This window comes from Neoarius graeffei, chromosome 24 (assembly GCF_027579695.1).
Source record: "Neoarius graeffei isolate fNeoGra1 chromosome 24, fNeoGra1.pri, whole genome shotgun sequence".
In the NCBI taxonomy this organism is placed as follows: Eukaryota; Metazoa; Chordata; class Actinopteri; order Siluriformes; family Ariidae; genus Neoarius; species Neoarius graeffei.
Window position 1 is genome coordinate 49,663,603 of NC_083592.1, and position 19,745 is coordinate 49,683,347.

The 19,745-nt window shown below is 40.5% G+C and overlaps 1 protein-coding gene across 1 annotated transcript in view; it reads right to left on the bottom strand.

Moving 5' to 3' along the window:
* Positions 1 to 19,745, bottom strand: part of pes (pescadillo) — an 83,270-nt gene that overhangs the window by 15,585 nt on the left and 47,940 nt on the right. The window contains exons 8-11 of the mRNA XM_060907427.1: positions 17,916 to 17,993; positions 17,717 to 17,806; positions 8,348 to 8,478; positions 5,986 to 6,111 (exon numbers count right to left, since the gene is read on the bottom strand). Of these exons, the coding sequence (XP_060763410.1) occupies positions 5,986 to 6,111; positions 8,348 to 8,478; positions 17,717 to 17,806; positions 17,916 to 17,993 (425 nt within the window). The remainder of the gene's footprint in view (positions 1 to 5,985; positions 6,112 to 8,347; positions 8,479 to 17,716; positions 17,807 to 17,915; positions 17,994 to 19,745) is intronic.

The window sequence follows — 19,745 nt, forward strand, 5'->3', positions numbered from 1 at the left end:
AAAAAAAAAGCTCCATTTCTCAAAATCCAGTGAACGTGGATAGAATAAAACAGGTATTCCACTCAATCTTATCGTACATGGATTATCAGCTCATGTACGACTCGATTTCGTGGAATAACTTAAATATCAGACTCTCAGATTTCTGCTTGCTTCGTTTACACTCTCTCTCCTGATTGGCTGCTGGCTCCTGCCTGTCAGACTTCGCTCATTCTTACAGTAATGTTTTAACGTATCTGATTTGGCGGATGACAAACAGACAAAACTTCTGGATATTCGATATTAACCGATAAAAAGCCATGACTTTTATTTTATCTTAGTGTTTACCTGATTTGCACAGTTGCTTATTTATTTTATCTTCTTTATTTAGTTCTTATTTCTTAATATCTTAGAACAGACCATTTTTATGTAGCTCCTTTATTAGAATAGACGGTCTTTGTGTGGTATTTACTTATTTAGCACCTTAACGTCGAGCCAAATTCCTTGTAGTTGCAACAATTACTTGGCAATAAAGTTTTTTCTGATTCTGATGAACGATGTGTAAACAGGATATTCAAATAGATTTCACTTTCTCCAACAGCTAATCAACTCAGACTTACAAACAGAATTATATACAGCATAAACATGTAGTAAACAATAAGAGCCACTGTAATAGGAAGAGCTTGTACAGAACATTCTGTACGTACGTACGTGTGTGTGTGTGTGTGTGTGTGTGTGTGTGTGTGTGTGTGTTGTGCACAATCATGAATATGCAAAGGAAGGTAATGTATGTACCGTGACCAACTAGCAGCTCATGTGATGGAAGATAAGTGAAAGGAATTTAAAAAAAAAAAAAAATCTCACCACCCCAAGAGTTGAGACTCACACGACTGCTTTTCTCACACACACACACACACACACACACACACACACACACACACACACACACACACACAGGAAGTGGAATAAAAGGAGAGCCATTGAGAAGCAGGAAAAAGAGCCAGGACTGAAAGAACTGTATTGTGGGTCAACAGCCATCCTCAAACCAGAAACCCGCTCGCTATGTGGATGAAATGGCACTGGGCACAAGAACGGTGCCCTTTGAGCTAAGAATCTAGCGCCCAGTTAGCGCTCGAGATGCAGTTTGTTTGGTGAAACAACTTAATTGAAGTCACTTGTAATCAGGGCTTTGAACCAGAATTTTTTTCCTATTGGTTCGTTCCGAACAGAAACGGAATTTTAACGTTTCCGGTTTTGGGTTCCACCATTAAATAGACGTTCCCGAACCGGTCAGAACAAAAAAATTTCGTTCCCGGAACGGTTAATTACGTTCCCTGTCAGCGGTTTAACAAATGGCTATAAAATTATGTCTCTGTCTCATCCAGCTTAAGCCAAATGTAGGCTAATTCTATTACAACCTTCATTAAATAAGACAAGAAATAATTCAAAACTATTATTATTTCAAATGTTGGCGATTTGGATTCTCAGTATGTCTTCCCATCTACACAAACAGAAAAAGTGCCAAAAATGAAAGATAATTCGTTTAGTGTGTTACCAAAGGCTAGTCAGGCCCTATGCATTGATAGGCTAACAGAGGTTAACGTCATTTAATGTTCGCGAGCCTCTCATTAACGTGGACAAATATATTGATATCGTGTTTGAAATTGACGTTTTTGAATAACGATAGACTGCAATATTTACCTCTTATTTAAGATGTGGAGACGTGATAGTAGTCCACCCTCCCGCTCTCTCCATTCAGTCAGCGAACGTCACACAGGAAGTGAACCCCAGCGGGTCATAGAAACTTGCGCAGGAGAAGAATGACTTTTTTATTTGTAGGCTACGGAAACTTTGAGGAACGAAATAAAAACCGGTATTAACCGGTTACCATTATTTTTAATAAGCGTTTCTGTTCCGGAACATAAAAAATAATAAAGTTTCTGGTTTCGTTTCTGTTCCATGTGAAATAGAAAAAGTTCCCGGTTTTCGTTTTCGTTCCTTGAACCGGTTCAAAGCCCTGCTTGTAATTCAGTCCACACCACTCGTTTAAAATCTACATGACTTGCATTTGCATGTTACATGCTCACCCTTATCCTAGCGTCACTGGTATATTAGCAAAGCAAGCTATTTCTAATAGCTACATACGCTGACCAGAGGCACCAACGGTCTCTGCTCTGTTCCTGGTATATCGTGCTCACAAGAATGTAAGGTCACAGTGACCTTGACCTTTGAGCACTAAAATCTAATCAGTTCGTCTATGAAGGTTTCGACCAAATTCGAAGAAATTCCCTCAAGGCGTTCTTGAGAGATCGCATTCATGAGAAGGGGCTGTTCATGAGGACGCCGTGACCTTGACCTTTGACATCTAATCACCAAACTCTACCCTGTGCAGGGCTCGACATTAACGGTTGTCCGCTTGTCCGGGACAAGTGATCCTTTATGTCGGACAAGTTCATCGTCTCAGTTACTTGTCCGATTGGACAAGTGCCAAAACACGCCGATATTCGGGTTACATATCAAATTTATCAGTTTATTCACATGATTTCCGAAGCATCTCACTCGACATATTGTTTTGATGAATCGCCGGATGTTTCTATTCGGAAAGAGCGATGTGCGCATGCGCGATATTCCACTTACAAAACCGGCCAATACCGCTTCGTGTATTTGAGCTGAAAAGTAAACGGTCGTTTATGATTGGTTTTAATCGTGCCATACACGTGGATTTGTTGACATTTCTGTTGGCGGGATCATTATTCAACTGTATATTTACGTTGAGTGTGTGGTCATTTCCTAACCTTTGAATTGTTGTTGATGGTGTTCGTTATATAGCCGAGCGTGTGCTGGCGGGGAATGTGCGCCTGCATGCGTGTGGATCGACAGGGAGTGAGGTACGAGTGGGGAAAGTTATCTATGAAATACCAAGCTGTCAAATGGCTGCTAATTAGGTTACGGGCTGTAATAATTAACTAATTAGTAATGGGAGTTAAGGGATTTGAAATATAGGGCTCTATAATTTAGATATAATTATGGATTATTTGAAATTATTAATTATCTTTTTTTTGACCATTAAATACCATACAGGAGCCACACTGAATAATTAGACAACAACAATTAATCAGTGGAGGATACATATTCAAAGTTAATAATTTAAAAATGAAAATATATATGAGTGATTCCACGCTTATGGGTACTGAAATGGGGACATGAACTTATTCACCTAAAACCATTTCTTTTTTTTACCATCAGGTCACAAAACATGTAATCTTTAATGAATGATATGTTAAAAGATAACTTTAATTTTCTGAGATGTAATAAAAACATATTTCTATGCCAAAGTCAGAACGTAACAGAAGTGTTGTGGACATATATATTCTCAATTTTAACAATGTAGAATTACTTTTTGAAACATAGGAAGGTGATGTTTTAGCAAATATAATTAATAAACGTGTAGTAGAATAAACATACACATTCTTTCAATAAGATTAACATGGTACAGAGCGAGATTGTAATTAATTTGTAACAGACGCGAGATGGACAATCGTAACAGAAGTAATGGAACAGACATCATTTTGGAACTCATAGGCTTGACTTTAGCATATAAATATGTTTTTATTACATCTCAGAAAATTAAAGTTATCTTTTAACATATCATTCATTAAAGATTACATGTTTTGTGACCTGATGGTAAAAAAAGAAATGGTTTTAGGTGAATAAGTTCATGTCCCCATTTCAGTACCCATAAGTGTGGAATCACTCATATAATTTAATTTTAAATAATTTTAATATATATAATTATAATTTTAATTGCTGAACTGCAGAGTACTGATCTATATATATATATATATATATATATATATATATATATATATATATATATAAAAAACGGTTAGTGCTTCTGGATCTTATAGTAAAGTTATTTTGTTCTTAAAATTTTATGTTCATAATTTCTACTCTGGGCGGCACGGTGGTGTAGTGGTTAGCGCTGTCGCCTCACAGCAAGAAGGTCCTGGGTTCGAGCCCCGTGGCCGGCGAGGCCCTTTCTGTGTGGAGTTTGCATGTTCTCCCCGTGTCCGCGTGGGTTTCCTCCGGGTGCTCCGGTTTCCCCCACAGTCCAAAGACATGCAGGTTAGGTTAACTGGTGACTCTAAATTGAGCGTAGGTGTGAATGTGAGTGTGAATGGTTGTCTGTGTCTATGTGTCAGCGCTGTGATGACCTGGCGACTTGTCCAGGGTGTACCCCGCCTTTCGCCCGTAGTCAGCTGGGATAGGCTCCAGCTTGCCTGCGACCCTGTAGAAGGATAAAGCGGCTTGAGATAATGAGATGAGATGAATTTCTACTCTATTGGAATATATTGCTTCTGAACTTCAGCAGAATAATTGGTGAATTATGGTATCAGTCAGTCTGTTTTACTATATCTTTGAACTTTTGCCTCAGTATATCAAGTATTGATTACTTTTGATTCGTAGATATTATGCATATGTTGTGAATTCGGAAACAAATGCAATAAAGATTGTTGGGTTACAAATAGTTTATTTGTGGGGGGTTTTCTCAAATATTTCTTCAGACAAGTCAACTTCACATTCGGACAAGTAAATTTCCTTTCAACTTGCCCGACAGTACAAGTGGTTTCAAAAGTTCATGTTGAGCCCTGCCCTGTGTCCAAAATCGCTCCCTACTCACTATATAGGGCACCATATGGTGAGGACGCCACTTTGTAGTGCTGTCCGAAACCTTAGTGCACCCTATATAGTATAGTGCACTCAAAGTATCCCACAATGCATCATGAAAAGTAATGTACAACCGATGGTCACTAACCAAAGCAATATATCCCATCATGCACTGCGGTCGCGCTGAAAGAAATCAAATTAAAAGCCTCAAATTTGATTTAATAAAAGGCAGCGGCAAAGAAGAAAAATTATTCAGCCTTGATTTAAAAGAACTGAAAGATGCAGCTACTCTATTGATTAATGTTGGAAATGCGCTCAGGATAATACAGATTTATCAGAAAAATACATGCATGTGTTTATTATTTTGAAAACCCACCAGGCAGGTGATCTGGCATGTTTTAATTGTGCGACAGTAATGACGTAAATACCAGCGCGATGGAGTCGTGTCCGAAAGCGGTTTTTTTTTCATTTTACCAATGAGCTCACTATGTAGTCCTCTATATAGTAATTCCCTGCATAGGGATTAGTGAACGAGTGAGCCTTCTTGCTGTGAGGCAACAGCGCTAACCACTACACCACCATGCTGCCCTCTTTGATTTCAACTGAACCAAATTTGAACTTAAAATCAACTAAAACACGTCCCTGAGAGCAAGTTTAACTTACAAAATCCGAGTCGAGATGGTCAGGCGGTAAGCATACAAGTTGTACCACAACTCCATATTTGGAGTTTCAACCCCAATTTTAAGTATGGAAACTGATATCGATGAAGTTTTGCCACATTTCCAGGTTAGTTCCCAACATGATGGGACTAAATTTCTACTCCTGATCATGATCACTGAAATCGTCGGAGTGTCGTTAGATTCGAAATCTCCCGTTTCCGTTCTGATGTGACTCCAGTTAGCAGGGTATCATGTGTTCTATTTAAACTGCTCAGTATACCCACATGTAGTGGTTAGCGCTGTCGCCTCACAGCAAGAAGGTCCTGGGTTCGAGCCCCGTGGCCGGCGAGGACCTTTCTGTGTGGAGTTTGCATGTTCTCCCCGTGTCCGCATGGGTTTCCTCCGGGTGCTCCGGTTTCCCCCACAGTCCAAAGACATGCAGGTTAGGTTAACTGGTGACTCTAAATTGACCGTAGGTGTGAATGGTTGTCTGTGTCTATGTGTCAGCCCTGTGATGACCTGGCGACTTGTCCAGGGTGTACCCCGCCTTTCGCCCGTAGTCAGCTGGGATAGGCTCCAGCTTGCCTGCGACCCTGTAGAAGGATAAAGCGGCTAGAGATAATGAATGAATGAATGAATGAATGAATGAGTATACCCACACACAGCGGAGTGTGCATCTGACCTGTTGATGTATTGTTTGTCCAGGCTGGGTCTGTCCACCACGTGGTGCGTGATCGTCTCGTCAGTGATGTCATACGTGCTGCCGATACACAGAGACCTGTCCCAGGACACCTGTGCTCCGAAACACCTGTCGACACACAGACAGAGGAAAGGAGAGCGTCAGACAGGTTCACATCAGAGCATGCATTTACATTATAACTCTCTTTTACACACAGTAACGTTTTTCTCCACCCCTAATACTTAACTACTGTTCTAAATACACATATATCGGTCACTCTAGAACTCGGGGTACAATTCACGTCTCCGAGATAAACCTTGTGTTATTTCCGACAAAAGAAATCTTTATTGAATCAGTTTTGAACAATAACGCAAATTATGACAAACTTTCACCAACAGCAATGCTTGAGCTACATTTTAGACCCAATTTATCCATAAAACATCCACTAAATACCGTATTTTCTGGACTATAAGCCGCTACTTTTTTCCTAGGTTTTGAACCATGCGGCTTATACAAAGGTGCGGCTATTCTGTGGATTTTTCTTCCACCGCTAGGGGGCGCTCTAACCGGAAGTAGAATCAAAAATAAGATAGACGAAAAATCAATGCAAAGAAGAATTAGCAGATCTTTAGCAGATAGAACACGCACGACAAATTACTAACTGGTAATTATTTTCAAATCCAGCGAAGATGATTAAAGTGACTTGTGGTTTCAAACACAGGAGAAATGAAGGTAAATAAATACCGGTTATTTTCTCTTGGTTCTGTTCCGTTTTAATCAGCAAAGTTGCTGCCGTGTTAAAAGGCACTGTTCGGAAAGAATCTGTTCAGGTACATACATGTACATTTACAGTACAAAATCGTTCTGTACATGCAGTAAATATCTAATTTTTCAACATAGATATCTGCGGCTTATAGCCCGGTGCGGCTTGTATATCTTTTTTTAAATTTTTTTAAAAAAATAGAGCGGATGCGGCTTATATACAGGTGCGCTCTATAGTCCAGAAAATACGGTAAATGACCCCCACCCCTCCCCCCACATTACGGGCTGTCTTCGACTCCTGATTCATCCGCTCAACTCGAATAAACATGAAATGATTCAGTCTAACAGTCTGTTATTTTGGGGCTTATTCATTTAACTGTTATAAAATCTATTGCATCAAAGGTCTATTTTCTGTATTACGTGAAATTTCAGTAAGAAAATTTTTTTTTTATCCGTCCTAATGTTCTGGTCAACTCTGTTAACCCTTTTATAAAACCACAAAGACTTTTAATAATAATAATAATAATAATAATAATAATAATGATAATAATAATACGCATCACACCTGCACCGAGTGAGTGATGTCACTTCCTCTGGCGGGAAACTTCAGAAAGGCGGTGAGGTGTATTATGTTTCTTCCCTCATTAATCTGAACAAATCGTTGAGGATTTTACACCAACAGTAAAGTAATTATTCGTCGAATCTGTTATTGTGTACGGAAGCCGAGAGAGGCCCTTCATATAATCCTTTTTTTTTTTTAAATTCACCTTGTTATCCCGAGATAACGACATAATTAATTCAGGATCTCGAGAAAACAACACAACTAATTCGAGATCTCGAGAAAACAAAACCGTTATTCCGAGATCTCGAGTAAACAGCTGAGAAACGGTTCATTCAGGTGCGCCAAGAGACTTGTGATATGCTGACTTTGAGGCTATTTCTCATTCTGTATAGACGCAACTTTGGTCATTAGAATGTCTGGAATAATCGATCACCTAATAAGGCAATATTTTGATCAGGGGTTGACACAGGGAGAGATTGCATTAAGTCTTTTAATAAGGGATCATTTCAAAATTAGTCCGCGGCACCTCCGCAGAAGACTGGCCCGGCTTCGTCTCTACCGACGGAGATACAGTGATCCAGCTGAGATCATGGAATAATTTTGTTTTCTCGAGATCAAGGAATAACGGTTTTGTTTTCTCGAGATCTCGAATTAGTTGTGTTGTTCTCTCGAGATCCTGAATTAATTATGTCGTTATCACGGGATAACAAGGTGAATAAAAAAAGATTATATGAAGGGCCTCTCACGGCTTCCATAATTGTGATATTCGAGTGAATCTCTCGCTCATTTTTTAAAAACAATAACAGGATTAAAATCCAGAGAATTCTGTTTTAATACATGCCATGAGGTAGCTAGTCTGACATTAGCATGTGGAGTTAGGAGTTAAGGAGGTGGTGTCAACTCCGTTATCGTCAGTTCTGCGAACGGATCGCCTGGTTTAACGACAACAGAGTTGACGACGACTAACAGAGTCAACGCTTGAAATGTACCCGCAATTACAGAATGGGCTCGACACGTGTTAAATCTACTATTCCTGATCACCTCAGCAAGAAAGCCAGAGACTCTCTCGGCACTTCTCTGTTCAGGAAGAACTTCAGGCCCTCGAAGAGCTTCTTGTGTCTGTTCTCCTCCTGCTGCGCCTTCACCCTCGCCTCCATCTTCTCCATGTCCTCCTGAAGGCACCAAAAACAAACACGGACTTCAGTCTGACGCTCATCACTCCATGAAAATCTCCTCTAACCAAACGGCCAACAAGCACAAACCCCACCCTCTTTTAAACGAAAACCCATCAAATCAAAAAAGGGTTGGAAAATAATGTGCGAGAAAACCAATGATTGTAAAAAAAACCCCAAAAAACAAAACATGGATGCCGTGGCTTTACGCCGTTCTGTTGTATAAAAAAATGAAGCCAAAATGACTCCGCTGTGTTATCAAATTTGGAGCCAGAATCTCCGCTGTAGAGATAAGACTCAAAGTCAAGGTCAGGTACACCTACTCATTGGGTAGGCCCGCCCCTTTCGCCCAATACCAAGGCTGGGCGCGTCATCTAGGGTGATGGAAAGACAGTTTAGGCGAGAAACAGGACATGGAAAATAAATTTGTTGTTGAAACACATGGGATGTGCAGAGCTACATGTTATACCATAGACAGCCAGCAGGGGTGCCAGACCTGTAGTGGCTTCACTTTTTTGCAGTATTTTACAGTCACTGAAGAAGACGCACATCAAAAAAAGTACACAGAAACCATATTTTATGGTTTTGCGGGGCAAGACATGCCCCTGGGGCGGGTCATATGTGGAGGAACACAAGACTAGTACAAGACGGGTCATCAAAATTTTTAACAAAATTAAACCGAGAATATTTCCAAAACTATTTTGCATTTTTCCCCCTTTTTTTGTTGTCGATAACATTAAGCTGCAGGTACTTGATTTCAAAGGCACCTTCAGCTCAAAAACTCTTAAAGGAGAACTGAAATCATTTTTAAACTTGATTTATTTCTTAATTAACGCGTTATTCAATTACATTTTCGATTTTATTAACCTTATATCGTGACTCGTACTGGCAACTATCCATCCATCCCAACATTATCTCTAGCTGCTTTATCCTGTTCTACAGGGTCGCAGGCAAGCTGGAGCCTATCCCAGCTGACTACGGGCGAAAGGCGGGGTACACCCAGGACAAGTCGCCAGGTCATCACAGGGCTGACACATCGACACAGACAACCATTCACACTCACATTCACACCTACGGTCAGTTTAAGGGGTGTTCACACGGCACATATTTGCATCGATGCTGCACCGATGTATTTTGTTGCGATATATCTTACACCGGTGTAAATTTTGTGGAGCGTTCACACGTCACAAACCTGCTTACTAGAGAGAAGCGTGTTAGCACCGGTGCAGCCCCACTTGCGTTCACACGGCAGTTTTTGCGACCGTGCTATACGATAGTAATAATGCGGAAATTAAATATGCACATGCGTGAAAATGTACTTCCTTTTCCCGGTTGTCATGGCATCACCAAGCGCCGGGAAAACAACGTGGATGAAGACACCAGTGTTGCCAGATACTGCTGACGTTTTCCAGCCTAAAATATGTTCAAATCCACCAAAATGCACTTAAAACCGCCCAATCTGGCAACACTGGAAGACACGCAGTTCTGTTGTTGTTGATATTCGCCATTTTGGAAGCGCAAAATACCAGGATGCAAATTATGCAATGCCCGTATGTAATCAACTCTACTCACGCGTAGCGAGTCTACACCTGTAGCGTTCAGACGTCCCATTTTATATCGGTGCTGCCCCGCAAACTAGCATTTACTCCGGAGTAAATTTCTTAAACCACCTCCCGAGCAGGGTTAGATTTGCACCGGTTTAAGCAGCTTTCAGGGGCTACACCGGTATAACTTTGTACCGTGTGAACGCTCTACCGGGGCAGCCCCGGTGCTACACCGGAGTAAAAGTTGCCGTGTGAACACCCCTTTAAAGTCACCAGTTAACCTAACCTGCATGTCTTTGGACTGTGGGGGGAAACCGGAGCACCCGGAGGAAACCCACGCGGACACGGGGAGAACATGCAAACTCCACACAGAAAGGCCCTCACCGGTCGCTGGGCTTGAACCCGGACCTTCTTGCTGTGAGGCGACAGCGCTAACCACTACACCACCGTGCCGCCCGTATTAGCAACTAATTGCAATTAAATATTATACTTATCGGCCTATTCGGTTTTTAGCCATGTTGAATTTAGTTCGTTTGGTCTACGGCAGGCGTCAATTATCTGCATCAAGTGTCAGCCAGGTGTCAGTACCGCCGTTTTGAAAACTGTTTTCCAAACGAAGTATTGCACAAAAACGAGTTTAAAAAAATGACGATTACTGCCTACTATCAAAACAAACAAAACTTCCGGCTTGATTACGTCAGCATTCGAAAGAGGACGCACGCGTCTTTTGACGACATCGGCAGATGTTGGTCGCTTTGATTTCCGCTGTACGATTTACTTCCGTCCTATGATGTCTCGTACAGGTCTCGACGAATCTCGTTTACGGCCATTGCTCTGACATATGGACTGATATATTACAGAGCATATTTCACTCATAACTTGCTATAGCAGTGACAAAATAGCGATCAAAAAATGCATTCCTATATTTAATAAAATGAGATAAATAGAATTTTGATAATAAAAAAAATTTGCCTTCAGTTCTCCTTTAAAGTTAAGACCCGTGTTAATTAACCCCGTACTTCACAATTTTATGGCTATCGTGTTCCTAGAACCGAGTTCTCCTCTCCTTTAATCAGAGGTGGAAAGTAACGAATTACATTACTCACGTTACTGTACTTGAGTAGCTTTTTTGTGTACTTATACTTTTTCAAGTAATTTTTAAAGAGAGTATACTTTTACTTACAGTGGTGCTTGAAAGTTTGTGAACCCTTTAGAATTTTCTATATTTCTGCATAAATATGACCTAAAACATCATCAGATTTTCACACAAGTCCTAAAAGTAGATAAAGAGAACCCAGTTAAACAAATGAGACAAACATATTATACTTGGTCATTTATTTATTGAAGAAAATGATCCAATATTACATATCCATGAGTGGCAAAAGTATGTGAACCTTTGCTTTCAGTATCTGGTGTGACCCCCTTGTGCAGCAATAACTGCAACTAAACGTTTGCGGTAACTGTTGATCAGTCCTGCACACCGGCTTGGAGGAATTTTAGCCCGTTCCTCCATACAGAACAGCTTCAACTCTGGGATGTTGGTGGGTTTCCTCACATGAACTGCTCGCTTCAGGTCCTTCCACAACATTTCCATTGGATTAAGGTCAGGACTTTGACTTGGCCATTCCAAAACATTAACTTTATTCTTCTTTAACCATTCTTTGGTAGAACGACTTGTGTGCTTAGGGTCATTTTCTTGCTGCATGACCCACCTTCTCTTGAGATTCAGTTCATGGACAGATGTCCTGACATTTTCCTTTAGAATTCGCTGGTATAATTCAGAATTCATTGTTCCATCAATGATGGCAAGCCACTCTGACCCAGATGCAGCAAAACAGGCCCAAACCATGATACTACCACCACCATGTTTCACAGATGGGATAAGGTTCTTATGCTGGAATGCAGTGTTTTCCTTTCTCCAAACATAACGCTTCTCATTTAAGCCAAAAAGTTCTATTTTGGTCTCATCCGTCCACAAAACAACATTTTTCCAATAACCTTCTGGCTTGTCCACATGATCTTTAGCAAACTTCAGATGAGCAGCAATATTCTTTTTGGAAAGCAGTGGTTTTCTCCTTGCAACCTTGCCATGCACACCATTGTTGTTCAGTGTTCTCCTGATGGTGGACTCATGAACATGAACATTAGCCAATGTCAGAGAGGTCTTCAGTTGCTTAGAAGTTACCCTGGGGTCCTTTGTGACCTCGCCGACTATTACACGCCTTGTTCTTGGAGTGATCTTTGTTGGTCGAGCACTCCTACGGAGGGTAACAATGGTCTTGAATTTCCTCCATTTGTACACAATCTGTCTGACTGTGGATTGGTGGAGTCCAAACTCTTTAGAGATGGTTTTGTAACCTTTTCCAGCCTGATGAGCATCAACAACGCTTTTTCTGAGGTCCTCAGAAATCTCCTTTGTTCGTGCCATGATACACTTCCACAAACATGTGTTGTGAAGATCAGACTTTGATAGATCCCTGTTCTTTAAATAAAACAGGGTGCCCACTCACACCTGATTGTCATCCCATTGATTGAAAACACCTGACTCTAATTTCAGCTTCAAATTAACTGCTAATCCTAGAGGTTCACATACTTTTGCCACTCATAGATATGTAATATTGGATCGTTTTCCTCAATAAATAAATGACCAAGTAAAATATTTTTGTCTCATTTGTTTAACTGGGTTCTCTTTATCTACTTTTAGAACTTGTGTGAAAATCTGATGATGGTTTAGGTCATATTTATGTAGAAATATAGAAAATTCTAAAGGGTTCACAAACTTTCAAGCACCACTGTAAGTATGTTTTCTTTTAAGTAGTGTACTTCGGTACATTTTACATCACAACCGTTACTGAGTAAAAAAAAATAACTAAATAAAAAATAAAAAAAGGCTAAAATGGAGAAGGGGAAATGCGTTCTGGAAATGAATCACGGGAAGGACAGTTGTCGCGCGCGCGAGTCTCACACAGACGATGGCGGGCATGCACCGGCTCTTTAAGGAGGGGGGGCTTCGGGGGGCTCAAGCCCCTGGGCCACAGCCAATCAGGGGCCTTGTAATATTAATAAAATAATAAACTGTCAGAATCGTGGGCCTACATTAATGTACGGATAGAAATAAGGTTAGAAATAAATGAGCGCACAGTAGCCTGCTGTAAGAGACATGGTGGATGTGGTTCGCGAAACGAACACCCACAACTTTACCAGAATAAAATGGAACAAAATGTAACGTCACGCACGCAAGCGCGCCAAAGACTGCAGACTACTGAGACAAATTTAGAGGCTTTGAAAGATGAAGCGTTCACATGTTAGCGGGGCGCATAAAAGGAAAAAAAAGAGAGAGATGCAGGTAATGATAGAATCGTTGCCTAAAGTCACAGACTTTTTTAAGGTAAGGATCACCAATCTGTTCAGAATATCAGCTACTTATCAGTTATCAGCCTACCAGCAGCTAGGCTATGTGCAGCTAGGCTAGATATGCTATGATCTGTCCAACAGTAAAATAAATCAGTTGTGATTTGAATACGTGTCGTGTGATTTGAGTTATAATCCTGTTAGTATAATAGCATATTTCGATGGGGATAATAAAATGTCTAAAACGGCATCTACTGAAGAAACTGATGAAAAGATTGTAGCCTATAATGTTCACAGTTCGGGCAGCAGACAGAGTAAGCATACTGAGGGAAACAGCAATACAAAGCTAGCGCAGATCCACATTTCTCGCTAGCTGTGTTGGGTGTGTTGTTAACCCGTGTGGATTTAAGTGAAATACTTGAGAAGTTCTGTGGTCAAGACAGCGTTTTAAGGTAAGGACACTTGATTATTAATGTTTGCCCGACGTGGCTTGTTGTTGACGAAAGGCCCACATGATTTTGCCTTATGCAGCTACTGCTAGCGTCATGCTTTGAACTAGGTTAAGCTCATTTGCGCTAAAGCAGTGGTTCTCAACCGGGGGGGCGCGCCCCCCTGGTGGGGCGCGGAGGTACTCCAGGGGGGTCGCGAGTAGGCTTCATGTATGAAGGAAAAAAAAAATCTGGGGCTAACAGGCTATAGTAGCTAAGCAGATGCAACACATTTACCCATGTCAAAATGCAGGACATTGGACTATTACATACAAATCAATACTATTATAAAATCTATCATCAATCTATCATAAAATCTTGTGTGTAGGTTATTTTAAGCCCGTGACGCGAACATGACGCAACGTCACGTGAGTGAGTCTGCATACCGTGGCCACCGTGTGAGTGCTTGCCACACACACACTAGTCTGGTTTCTTGCCGAGTTAACTCGTGCCGACTCTCGCTAGTCTACTATCATCAATCCATCGATACAGCGCAAAACCCAAACAGTCTTTTTAAAGACTACTACCCCACACTGTATTTTTGCTTTCCCCATTTCAGCTCTACCCAAATAATTTGTTGTTTTTGTTGTTTTCTTACTGCTAGTCTACTACCCCTTTGCCTTTTTCACCCTGCGTGTGAAAAATCCAACTGTCCCACACACACACACATTAACACACACACACACACACGAGTAAGTACACCATTCACACCTCGTTAAAATTTGCAACTATAAAATCCCCGAATAAAGATATCGATCGTGTTTCTCACTGATAAGCCCCATACGTTCCCTCTGGTTAGCCCCCTTAGCCTACTACAGACTTATCGTTACAACTTTATTACACACGTCACAAAGGCACAGTAAAAAGTAAAACCTAAATTCACGCCTGGTCCCAATTCCCAATTATATCAATAGCCAGCTAATGATAAGCCTAATAAAATACCTAATAAAAACACTAATAATAATAATAATAATGCCTATTAATAATAATAGCATAATAATAATAATAATAATAATAATAATATCAACAACCAACAACAGCAATAATAATAATAATAATAATAATAATAATAGGCCTAATAATAATAATAATGCCCGAAAGCAGATTAGAAATGTGGTGCTACTGCCAATTATAACAATAGCCTAATAATGATAATAGGCCTATGTATTTCTATGGAATGGATAATGCTACTACTGCTGCTACTACTACTACTAATAATAATAATAATAATAATCTAGCCCAGGGCTATCTATCTATCTATCTATCTATCTATCTATCTATCTATCTATCTATCTATCTATCTATCTATCGGTCGATATAAGGTGCTGTAGGTCGGGTGGCGTCACTGCGGGTGAGTGTGTTTGGGGGGGGGGATGGGGGCGGGGCGAGAAGAGGGGCCCCCAACTGCAATGAACCAGCTTTGGTGGGGCCCAGGTTGCAAAAGGTTGAGAACCCCTGCGCTAAAGGATGGGTTTATTGAAGGACTTTGATGTAGCTAGTTTCTTTATAAAAAAATCGTATGCTCAAAACAGTATGCCCATGTTCATGTTTAACTTTTTTCTTGATGGAGTGCGTGAAATATTGTTGCAAATGGTATTTTGATGCAGTCATGTCAAAAAGGCAGTTGAATGCACGGTCTTATTCAAGGAGAAGGAAGACTTGCATGATGCTTGAACATAGATCGGTAAAATAGACCCTAGTAGGACTTGGTTTCGTGTATTTCGGTCTGTAGAGTTAGGAGTTTGGCCGCTGTCCATGGTGTTTACGTTTCATGTGGCCGCCGAGCCAAGTACCTTGACTTGCAGTGAATGTTTGTTTTCATGCCGCCGAGCTATTTTTATGTATTTTATTTTTTAAAAGGGCTTGTCTGTAGGTGTGTGTGTTTTATGTTTACAACACATAGGTCTACATTATAGCACACGCGCGCTTGTGTGGTTATCTCTGGCCATGCCCCTGCGTGAAAGTTACGTAGTATCACTGTCCTGTCCGTGGTAATAATCAGAACCGGCTCTGTAATGATAATGCGCGCATTCTTCTCTCCCTCTGTGGTCGGATGTGTTGAGCGATGTGAGCGTGGGCCTTGCGCAGCTACGCTGAGCCAAACGTAACCTATCGTAGGCTTCTAGGCTAATTACACGCTTACACTGTAAATGCTTGACACGTATTGCAAATAAAATAAGAGTGTTTTCCTGGCCAACGGTAAGGGTAGGGTTGACAGGTAGCCTATGAGGGGCCTAGCCCCTGGGCCACGGGTGTTGATAAAGCGCCCCTGCGGACATGGAGGAGACCGAGGAACCTGTGGTGGACGACCCTGCAGAAAATGCAATTTCTTCCAATAATGAAGTGCACCCCTAGCCCTACATACGTGATCACTTCAGCTTCGTAGAGAAAAGGGGTGACAGTTTCATTATGCAATGCAGATTGTGTGCGCCCAAGAAGACAACCATTGCGGCATACAAAAATTCGACGTCTAATCTGCGCAAGCATGTTGAGGTAAGTATTGTCATTGGCATCATAATCACGGGCGCAGATAGAGGGTGGGACGGGTGGGATTCGTCCCACCCAGATTTAAATTCACCTCGTTCGGTCCCCCCCACTTATAGGGAGGAAAAAACGTCTATGCTGTCTTTCTTTGCATAAGGCAAACCTCACGGAAAAATCAAAAGACTAATTACCATTCGGTTTATTGAGGTGCACAGCAGTGTATACATAGTTGCAACAACTCACATAAAACAAAACAAAGACTGATATTCGGTTGGTTGAGCTGCGCAGACTGCACAGGTTGCGAGCTCAAGCTTGGTTGCTATGGTTACCCACAACAAGTTTGACAGGCATATCGGGGTTGGTTTGCTGGCAGCTTTGTCCCCCCCAGTTTTTTGTCCCCCCCAGTTCAAAAAACGTATCTGCGCCCCTGATCATAATGTTTCCTTTCCATAGTAAAACCGACAATAGGCTGGTTATATTCCAAAAATAGTGGATGGCATTGCTAATGTTGAAGTAGCAACCTGTTGGTACTGTAACATAACGGTAACTGGACTGTTATTCGGTTGGCTAATCATGCAAGCAAGTTAGCTCGCCAACCTGACGTGATCAGTCCTCCTACCATTCTACATCCAACAGGCCAGAAAGGAATACTAAGCAAAACAAATAATGTTTGAATTGAATTGTTCAATAACACACAGTGCACACAGGCAAGCTACGAGATTTCGGTGCAACGTTTCAGTTTCATATTTCGTGTACAATGCTTTGTGTGTGGTCAGGGAGATGTAAACGACATGACTGTGTATTGACCTTTTTTGTTTGTCTCAGTTTTAATGCAGCATTATCCTAAGCATTCAATTTGATACACTTCCTTTAAATAAAACATCTGGGTTGAGATGTACATATATCCTTGTTTCCTCTTCTTTTTCATTTTTGCACAACACAATGGAGGCAGAAAACACCCATTGTTAAAAGTAACGTTTTACTTTTACTCAAAGTACATTTTAAATGATCTACTTTTTACTTGAGTAGATTTTTTGTCTGGTAACTTTACTTGTACTTAAGTAAAATTTCATCAGAGTAACAGTACTTGTACTTGAGTATAATATTTTAGTACTCTTTCCACCTCTGCCTTTAATGGTGTACACGACTGCTCTCGTGCCATCATGTTTGTTAATATCCAACTGTGTAACCTGAGTGACCAGCTCCCCGCTGCAACACCTGCAGGTAAAAGTGTGAAATCTGTAATGGTTCCTTAGACACCAGGAGCTTTAACACAAATACGTGCTACTTTCACATTCGCACAACACTAAACAAAACAGATCCAGCTTTAACCGGAACATGATGGCGAAGACCGGTTTAATCATCTCTCACCCCTTCAGCGGGGAAATGGTCCATTTCTGCTTCCTCTTCTTCAGCCGTGGAGACGGCACGAGCCAGACTGGCGCTCAGCGCTGACAGTTTCTGCACCACACACACACACACTTGGGTTTTAGTTCAATGGCTTAAATCGGGGTGAAAAGAACGTAGGCAGAGATGATGATAAACAATAGAAACAAAAAGATCTCAAAACCTCCAGGTAGCTCTCCGAATCCATGGCATAGTCCTCCTCAAATTCAGCTTTCAGATCTGACTCCCCTTTGCCATCAAGCTAAAACAAAGGAAAAAAAAAAGCGCGTATTAGACATGCAGACACAGTGTACTATCCAAAAGTAAATGCCCCCCCCCAACAGACCTTCACTGATTTTAATGAGTGTTTGTTTGAAACCTCACTGCACCATCCGAGATCTTATATACAGGGCAATTCCATGTAAATGTCAACCTCACAGGAGATCCCAAATTTCAAACTAAACAAACTAAATAAATAAACAAATAAATAAATAAATAAATATTTTGATCACCTAATGTCACTGTCAGTCTTTCTTTCTTATAATGTAAACCCCAAGCTAAAATCAACTTTGATCATGTACAATTCTATATTATTGCCACAAGCCACAGAAATGTATGCTAAAATCCACAAAACAGCAAAACAATAGCCATCCTAAATATTATTTAAGAACTTTGATAGTTTTAGCTGATATTTAGAGAGTTTTTCAAAGGGTTATGGTGGTTAAATTGCTGATTTTCTAAACATACGCCATGTCTATTTCAGACGTGTCACATCCGTAACGGAATTTCGTCACATCCATAACGCTGACTTTTCCTTCCGAAACTCTGCATGAAATACAAAATATTTTAAACAAAGATTTTTTAAAATTCACCTTGGACCCCTCTATCAAATGGATATCTCCATTTTGACATTAGGTTTACAATTTCACAGAGTTTGATAAAAATGTACAGTCACCCAAGAAAAGTGATACTTTTTCTGTCACATCCATAACGCATCTTTTATTGGCATTTTCTGGCATGCCCTAGATGTACTATGGGAATTGTTCTTGTTCTATCACTTCTCCAGTATGGTACAGCCTTAAAATATGCAACACCTGTTTAAATACTGGGAGACAATAAAACATGCACTGGGTCATTTGTTGCCATTTTGAGTTCAAGTGTCACGTCCATAACGCTGGAATTGCTCTACATCCAACGTCTCGGGATACGGTTGCTTTTTTAAATTTTTTTTTTTTAAGGCACAAGTCAAGTCAAAGTGTTTGTCATATGCACAGTAAGGACATGTCCTCTTGCACAATGAAATTCTTAGTTTGCTGTCCACCATGAATGCCAATTACAAATAAATAAATAGGCGGAAGAAATAATACAAAGTAAAGGCAATATACACAACTCAACTTTATTTACACTACCGTTCAAAAGTTTGGGGTCACCCAGACAATTTTGTGTTTTCCATGAAAAGTCACACTTTTATTTCCCACCATAAGTTGTAAAATGAACGGAAACTATAGTCGAGACATTTTTCTGGCCATTTTGAGCATTTAATCGACCCCACAAATGTGATGCTCCAGAAACTCAATCTGCTCAAAGGAAGGTCAGTTTTATAGCTTCTCTAAAGAGCTCAACTGTTTTCAGCTGTGCTAACATGATTGTACAAGGGTTTTCTAATCATCCATTAGCCTTCTGAGGCAATGAGCAAACACATTGTACCATTAGAACACTGGAGTGAGAGTTGCTGGAAATGGGCCTCTATACACCTATGGAGATATTGCACCAAAAACCAGACATTTGCAGCTAGAATAGTCATTTACCACATTAGCAATGTATAGAGTGGATTTCTGATTAGTTTAAAGTGATCTTCATTGAAAAGAACAGTGCTTTTCTTTCAAAAATAAGGACATTTCAAAGTGACCCCAAACTTTTGAACAGTAGTGTATATAGCACTTTAAAACAACCGTGGTTGAAAACAAAGTGCTGTACATACAGTAAAGACATAAAACAATTAAAAGCAATGAAA